This window comes from Bos mutus, chromosome 17, assembly GCF_027580195.1.
Source record: "Bos mutus isolate GX-2022 chromosome 17, NWIPB_WYAK_1.1, whole genome shotgun sequence".
In the NCBI taxonomy this organism is placed as follows: Eukaryota; Metazoa; Chordata; class Mammalia; order Artiodactyla; family Bovidae; genus Bos; species Bos mutus.
Window position 1 is genome coordinate 27,424,396 of NC_091633.1, and position 8,259 is coordinate 27,432,654.

The window sequence follows — 8,259 nt, forward strand, 5'->3', positions numbered from 1 at the left end:
AGGATTCCCCCAACACTGCCTGGGGAGTTGCGGCGCGGCCTACCTGCTGTTTGCCTGCCCCGCACTCCCTCCACCACCGCTTCTGAGCCTCAGTTTGCACATCTGTTCAATGGGTGACAGTAACTGCCTGGAATGGGCAGGGCTGGGCATGCTGACCAGACTGTGAGGTTCCCCAGGCCCTGCCTGTGGGGTGTAGGGGGCCAGCCCTGGGAAGTGGGTAGACTGGTACCCGCAGGGCGGCTCATGGCACCTCATACCACCCTTCACCCTGCAGGTCCCTCAGCACCGGCCGCCTCACAGATCTGCTCCTTAAGGCTGCGTTTGGGACGCAGGCTCCCGACTCAGGCAGCACGGACAGCCTGCAGGAGAAGCCCATGGAGATTGGTGCGCCAGAGGGGTCGGTGGGGAGCTCTCTGGGAAGTGGGGGGCCGTGGCGGGAGGAACCTGAGCGCCTCTTCTCACTCCCCCAGCGCCCTCTGCTGGCTTCGGAGGGAACCTGCACCCAGGAGCTCGTGCTGGGGGCGCCAGCAGCCCTTCCCCCGTAGTGTTCACAGTGGGCTCGCCCCCCAGCGGGACCACGCCACCCCAGGGCCCCCGCACGACCATGTTCTCAGGTGAGGACTGTCTGGTGGCCTCAAAGCTGCAGTGAGTCAGTGGCCCACGCCGTCCTTCAGGAAGCGGGAGGGCGGTGGCTGACGGCACCAGTGCAGCAGGGGTGATACCCTGGGCACCGGGGCACCACCCCCACGCTGAGGCCCTGGGAGGGTCCTCCCGGGAGGGTCAGGGGTCTAGGGCTCAGTGCTGCCTCTGGGCGGGCACAGGTCATACAGACAGGCCTCTGCAACCCCAGCTTCTGAACTCGAGGGTCCCACCTACAGTGGACAGTGGACGGAGGCCTGGGAGTGGTGAGGCCTCCACTGTGGGCTCTACTCCCTGGAGGGAGAGCAGCCGGGTGGTGGGGACCAGACTTGTGTCTCAGAGTGGCAGAAGATTGGTGGGGAAGGGGCAGCCGTGGTGAGGGCCCCTGCTCACCAGCCCTCTCCCCACAGTGGGCTCCTCCAGCTCCCTCAGCTCGGCCGGCTCCTCCTCCGCCCGCCACCTGGCGCCCGGGGCCTACAGCGAGGCCACCCTCGAGGTCCCCGCCCCCGGCCACTGCTGCAGCTTTGCCGACCCTGTCACCGCCAACCTGGAGGGGGCCGTGACCTTCGAGGCCCCCGACCTCCCTGAGGAGACCCTGATGGAGGTGAGAGCTGGGGCTGGGATGAGGCCCAGCATGATCTCTGGGCAGGGCTGGTCACAGGGTTGTCAAGGTCCGTCGCTCAGCCGCCCCGTCTCCCCAGCAAGAGCACACGGAGATCCTGCACAGCCTGCGCTTCACGCTCGTCTTTGTCCAGCACATCCTGGAGATCGCGGCTCTGAAGGGCAGCGCCAGCGAGGCGGCTGGGGGGCCTGAGGACCAGCTGCAGGAGAGCGTGGTGGCCGACCAGATCAGCCTGCTGAGCCGCGAGTGGGGGTGGGTGTGCCCAGTGGGTGCCCAGCGGGGAGGCCGCCTGGGGCATGGGCCCCCCAGCCCCCTGACACATCCGTGCCGCCCTCCAGTTTTGCAGAGCAGCTGGTGCTTTACCTGAAGGTGGCCGAGCTCCTGTCCTCGGGCCTGCAGACCGCCATCGACCAGATCCGGGCCGGCAAGCTCTGCCTGTCGTCCACTGTGAAGCAAGGTGAGGGCGGATGGCTCGGGCTCCCAGCAGGGTCGGGGCAGGAGGCTGTGAGCTCGTGGGGAAGACAGGGAGGGTGAGGTGATGCGGGAGGCCTTTCTAAGGTTACCTGGTGCAGGCCCCACCCAGGTGGGATAACGGCCAAGGGGATAGTAGAAGGCCAGGTGCAAAGGCCCCGAAGCAGGGCCCTGTGTCTGGGGGTGGGAAGGCACAGTGTGCATTGCTGGGGCAGAATGCATAGGAGGTGGAGTCAGAAAGCTGCCCCGGGGGTGGAGTGAGGGGCTTTTTGCCTGTTGGTCCCCACTCCTGCAGTCAGCCTGAGCTGCAAGGTCCCCTCCTGCAGTGGTGCGGAAACTGAACGAGCTGTACAAGACCAGCGTGGTGTCCTGCCAAAGCCTGAGCCTGCGGCTGCAGCGCTTCTTCCTGGACAAGCAGCGGCTCCTGGACCGCATCCAGAGCGTCACTGCCGAGAAGCTCATCTTTAGCCACGCAGTGCAGACGGTACGACCTGCGGGACCCCGCGTGGGGAGGAGCTGGGAGAGCGGGCCAAGGAGTGGGCAGGGCTGTTTGATGGCCACAGCTCTGCCAGACTGCAGAGGGCGTTGCTCCACCATGTTGTCTACTCTGCCAACCAGTGATACACAGGCCCCGCTCCAGCCGCAGCAAGGAGCCCAGAGCTCACCTGAGCTTAAGCCCCACAGTGTGACTCCATCGTCCAAGTGTATCTCTGGTCACACCCCTCTCTAAACTCAGTTTCCTTACCAGGAAAACAGGGGACCTCGTTTTCAAGTCTCTTTACAGGTGAGTTGGTTTCTTCTGCAGTAGAAGAAACCTGTGCAGGCAGGCCAGCTCGGAAGACACAGCGTGAAGACAGCTGGGGGCGTAGAGGGGCCCTGCTCAGTGTTCTGCCTCTGTTGCTCTCCAAAACGAGTGGCTTCTAAGGCAATCTCTGTTTTTTGAAAGAAGTCACTTGTAGTAAAAGCAATGTTTGAATAAACATTTGGGAAAAGTCTGCCTTCTCATCCCCAAACTCCTGGGGTGACCATTGCTAAGCTATGCCGTCGCTGGCCCACACTGATAGTGACTGGGACCAGGTCCGAGGGAGCCTTCTCCCCAGTGGCAGTGCTGACCTGGGAGCAGAGCTAGCCACCCTCGGGGTCTGATCTGCAACCCCGACTGCCTGAGGTGAGTGGGCATCTGTTTAGGCCTCATGTGACTTGGACGGTGCCCGCACCACCCTGCCCCGTCACTCATGCCCTCCAGCCTGCAGGCAGTCAGCTCCAGGTCCTCCTACCCTGTTGGGGGGCAGCCAGACCCAGCCTCCACCCTCGCCCGGCAGGTGCAGTCAGCCGCCCTGGATGAGATGTTCCACCGCCGGGAGGACTGTGTCCAGCGCTACCACAAGGCCCTGCTGCTCATGGAGGGGCTGCAGCAGATTCTCACGGACCAGGCGGACGTGGAGAACATCGCCAAGTGTCAGTGCCACTGGGCCTGGGGGAGCGGGGGGGAGCAGCTGGGCACCCGCTCACTGGGTACCCTCTCTCCCTCCCTGCAGGCAAGCTGTGCATTGAGCGGAGACTCTCGGCCCTGCTGACCGGCATCTGTGCCTGACCTCTTGGAGGCCCGGCCTGTTGTGCCGAAAGGACTGGACCTTCTCTGCAGATCCATGGGGCGGGGAGCAGTGTGCTGGCCAGGCCGAAAGAGACAAGCCTGTGGCCTTGACACTGCTCGCTGGTGCTGGGGAAAGGACCTCGGCTCCCCACCCAGCGGCCAGAGCCAGGCCTCAAGCCACGTCTCCATCTCCTGGGCTCCTCGGCCATGGACTTCAGGGCGGTGGAGGGCCCCACCCAGAACCTCAGCACAGGCCAGTCCCTTGGCCTGGCTGACAGGCAGAACTCCTAGCCCAGCCAGCGATCTGAACTTCTCTCTCGGCTGCCTCGATGGCAGGTGGGGATGCGTGGGCATCCCCTGACCCCACCCAGACCCCAGGGCTGTCATGCTGAAGACAGAGGCCCTGAGACCATGATGCCCACTCAAGCCAAAGCCGCCAGGCCTGCCCAGTGGATCCACCCAGGAAAAGGTGTATCCTCCTGGCTCCCTCCTCTGCCCTTCCCCGAGACCACCACCCAGCTTTGTGAATCACCCAGCACTTTATGCAGGCGGACTGGACCCGGGGCTGCCACTTGGTCCCGGCTGTTGCACTATGAGGCGTGTGTGCACACCCGTATTCTCGTGTACGTGTATAAACAGCCCCACGAGCACATGTGCTATGCCCGCCACCCGGGACCCTCTTCGGGAAACAGCCGTCTTATTTAAATGTTCTTTTAGGGACGGACAGTACGAAGCACCGAGCTTCCAAAACCCAGCACAGACGTTGCAGTCTTTCACATTTTTCTCCTAAAACGTGTCTTATTTTCTGTAACTCTTTTTTTTTTTTTTTAAGAAAACTCATACGAGTTGATGTTTTGTTTTGAAAGGGTGGGAGCAGGGCAGGGACGGCCTCGGCAGCAATGCCGAGACCTGGGGGGGCTATGGTGCTGGGCGCGTGCGGTCTGCGCTTAGCTGTCTGCCCTACCCTCGCCCTCGTTTCCTGCCTGAAGATGGTGGGCAGGTGATGACCGTATTTGTGCAAAAGCCTCCCAGTCCAGCTTTCACAGTAGGTTTTAACATTAAGTCACCCCACACACACCCAGGTCCTGGCCATATTTGGGGGGTTGGCGGAAAAGCCCTCCTCTAGGCCCTAGGGTGCCCTTCCTTGATCTGCCAGCCCTGCCCAACTTCTCTCAAACCTGTTCACAAGGATGCAGAGGGGGCCCCAGTCCATCACCCACAGCTTTGAGGTCTCACCCCAGGCCTAGGTGAAGACCCTCATTTTCTCTCTCGGTGATACTTGAAATCTTGCCTCCATGCTTGGACCTAAAAGCAAGCAGGCCTGGGACCCCTTTCTGTCTCATCACCAGTGACTTGAGTTTCTCCTCCAACGCAGAATGTGTTCGTATTTATTGCTTTATGATCAGCTGGAATCAGGGCCACTGGGAGGCCAGCGCCATGGGAGTAGCCACTTGCAGCTCTGTTCGCTGTCAGCCTCCCAGGGCACAGGGTGCGTGCTGCCAGCCCGTCCTGTTCTCCATGACACAGCTCTCCTCTCAATCTACCTTAAGAGACGTTTCGTGTGACCCCCACCCCCACACACACACCGTTATGTTAAATTGTGTAATATCAATTTAAGGAAATAAACATCTGGATTTGTTGAGCTGCTGTTACTGATGGTTTGTCACTGTCTTGTTCTGTCACCTCCTTTCTTGGCCCCCCTATCCCCATGTCCAGCAGCATCACCTGGCGACTGGGGATCAGGCTCAAGGCAAGGCTGAGGAGCTCAGTCTTCTGGGGGTTCACCAGCCGCCAAACCGTAACAGCAGCCACAGCATTTCCATCCCAGGAGGGTCCCCCGCTCCACATCGGTGTGGGTGTGAGAGGCTGTGGTTTTGATTTGCACTATCCTCATGGTTAGTGACCCCAAGTGTCTTACAGGTTTGTCAGCAATTTCTACATCTTTTCTATTTTAAGTTCCTTACCCATCCTTGAATTGGATGGTTTCTCTATTGTTGAGTGGTAAGGTTTGCATTTTTAGACTATATATTGTTTCAATAGGTTAAAAATAATTCATTAAGTTACCAAAGAGGCTAACCACAATGTGAGACGAAAGTTCCTGGAAAGGTAGCGTTAAGAGGAAGTGGAAGGTGGGGCCCCAAAAGGTCGGGTCCCAGCAGGGCTGCTCCAGTCTGGCTTCCTGGAGTGCGTGCTCCCTTCTCTGTAGACAGGAAGGGTCGTGCTGGCAGAGAGGCAGCCCCTTCCGTTCTGTGGGGCTCCCCCGTATGTTAGAAACGCCAAAAGAGCATTAAGACAACCATGGCGTTTTGTTGTCACTTTAATAAACTTCATTTCAGCAGTTTCAGGTTCACAGAAACATTGTGCAGGAAGTACAGAGAACTCGCACATACTTCTCCCTCTCCTGCTTTGCCCCCTTCACCGCCCCATTAATAACTTGCACCGGTGGGATTCATCTGTTAACCATTGTTGAACCGGCACCAACACGTCATCACCCAGAGTCCACGGTTTATGTTGTGATTCGCTCTCGGTGCACATGCTGTGGGTTTGGACAGGTGTAAAGTGATGTACCATTTCAGTATCATTTCACTGCCCTTGTTCATTCCACCAATGTCAATCCCTGTCCCTTTACTGTCTCCATAATTTTGCCTCTTCCAGAATGCTGGAATCATACAGTGTGCAGTTTATTCAGAGTGGCTTCTTCATGTCTTTTCATGGCTTGATGGCTCATTTCTTTTCAGTGCTGAATGATACCGTCTAGAGGTACCAAGTTTATTTATCTGTTCACCTACCAAAGGATGTCCTCTGGCTTCTCAGTGTCAGTATTTATAGGTGAAGCTGCTATAAATATCCCTGTGCAGGAGCCTGACAGTAAAGAGGGCCCAGGAGAATTGGCTAGGCCTGGGGGTGCAGCAAGCACACAGGAGGGACTGGCTTTCTTTCTGTAGACCTTGCATTGCATGTTCCTGGCATGCTCACAGGGACCCTCAGCCAGGAGGCCCAACTCAGGGGCCTGTCCCACTTCAAACTGTCCCCTGGGCACCTATCCCAACCTCACAGGCTTCAATGTGTACTCTGACATAGGTCAGAGATGGCGAGATCAGAGCTGCTGGCATCGATGAGAGAGCAGGCATGCTTGGCGCTGCCATGGCCGGTTTGCAGGAAGCCGCCTCTGTGGCCTTTTCCTTTCATTCTGTCTCACCTGATGCAGGACCTGAGAGCAGGGCCCCAGGCTTCTATGGTCCTCACCTGTTAACTCAGGCCCCCTGCCCCCAGGCACAACTCAGGGTCTTGGACCTGCCCCTGAGACTGCCTTCACCCTGCCCGGGGTTTCCATTGCAGCAGAGTGGGCTTCTTGGTTCACTCGGGCAGGGAGAGGCTGACTGATCTCCAGGACACAACCCAAAGTCCCCATCATTGAATTTCAACAGCTCTCCTCAGCAGCTCTAGTTCCTCTGCCATTTCAGCCATCACAGTTGCCCAGGTCATGCACTCACAGGAGCAGCTCAGCCTGGGCCCTCGTGTCCATCTGCAAGTGCCAGAGCGGGGCCCACACCTCTGGAGCTGCAGAGGCTGAGAGCGGGAAAGAACCAGCCCCTGATAATGGGTCTCTGTCTATGGTAAGGTGTGAGGGGGGCTCTGTGTGAAAGCGCCCTGCTGCTTCTCAAGGCCGCTTAGCCACTTGAGTTTCTAAGACCACACGTAACCTTGACCTTTACTCATGCCTGGAGCCCTGGTGCCGCTCTTCCTTCCCTTCCCCCAGAGGGATGGGCTGTCCTGGAGCTGTGGGGTGGGGGGTTGTTTAACACAGGTCAGCTGTCCCCTCCCATCTGCCTGAGCTCTTGTCCAACCAGGTCTGACTTGTGTGCAGAGGAGGAGGCTGAGTAGAGTTTGATGCACAAAAGAATCCTTGGCAGCAGTCACGGATCTACTTTCTTTCTTTCTTTCTTTCTTTGTGGATTTGTTTGTTCTGGACATTTCATGTAGAGTTGACCCATGAACAACGTGGTGGTTAGGGTCACAGACCCCTCAAGCAGTTTGAAAATCCACATATAACTGGACAGTTGGCTCTCTGTATCCATGGTTACACATCCGTGGATTCAACCACTGGCAGACTGAGTTGTACTGCAGTTGGGATTTAGTGACACAAACCCTATATAAGTGGAGCTGCATACTCAACCCTGCATTGTTAAAGGATCAACCGCACGTGGAGCCACGCATGATGTGGCCTTTTGCATGTGGAGGCCCCCATGTCCATGGGGACCAAGCAGGAGCAGGATAAGAAGGCCCGGAGTGGCTTCTCCCGCTGACCATATTCTCGGGTACCCCTGACTGTAGCATGCGTCAGTACTTCTGAGTCATTCTTCACTCAGCATTTACTACTTGATCACACTCTCTGACTGTTGGTTTGTTATGACCTGTCCCCCCAGGAATGGAAGCTTTCTGTGGACAGGGGTTCTGCTCCTCATCTATTCCAGCCTCTGGAGGCACCAGGAACCTAGCAGGTGCTCAGTACATAGCTGCTGACCAAATGACCCACTCAAGGAGATATGAGTACCCTGCCTTCAGCAGCACTTCCTTCCACCTTCTGTGGGTTCTGTTGCTCATTCCACCCACCCATAGTCTTCCAAACCCCACGCATGGATGAGTTTCCCAACTGTCTTCCACCAGTTCCCGGGAGGTCATCACTCCCTGGAGCCTCAGCATGACTCACTCTCTCCCTGGCATTTCCGGGCCTCTGGGTGTAAAACGGGGACAAGAAAACTTTGCTCAATGTTTCATGAGGTTTGAATAAGCTAACATGCATCCGAGCCACTAGAACAGCACGTGGCACATGGCAAGTGCATTTTTAGGACAGGTTTGTGGGAAGGCGCTGGTCTGCACGCTGTTGAAAGACAGGCTCTCATTCCACATGCCAGGGGCTTGCTGCTGTGAA

General features: G+C 57.8%; 1 protein-coding gene across 5 annotated transcripts in view; it reads left to right on the plus strand.

The window, feature by feature from the left end:
• The window catches only part of ULK1 (unc-51 like autophagy activating kinase 1), a 22,942-nt gene extending 17,974 nt beyond the window's left edge, over positions 1-4,968 (plus strand). For 3 of the 5 annotated variants that reach the window (XM_070386348.1, XM_070386349.1, XM_070386351.1), the window contains exons 21-29: positions 275-384; positions 471-614; positions 1,050-1,243; positions 1,341-1,513; positions 1,600-1,718; positions 2,059-2,216; positions 2,481-2,516; positions 3,055-3,190; positions 3,271-4,968. In XM_070386348.1, coding sequence (XP_070242449.1) covers positions 275-384; positions 471-614; positions 1,050-1,243; positions 1,341-1,513; positions 1,600-1,718; positions 2,059-2,216; positions 2,481-2,516; positions 3,055-3,190; positions 3,271-3,326 — 1,126 coding nt within the window. In that variant the 3' untranslated portion in view covers positions 3,327-4,968. The remainder of the gene's footprint in view (positions 1-274; positions 385-470; positions 615-1,049; positions 1,244-1,340; positions 1,514-1,599; positions 1,719-2,058; positions 2,217-2,480; positions 2,517-3,054; positions 3,191-3,270) is intronic. The other 2 variants (XM_070386350.1, XM_070386352.1) reach the window with 1 other exon arrangement.
• Positions 4,969-8,259: the final 3,291 nt, after the last annotated feature.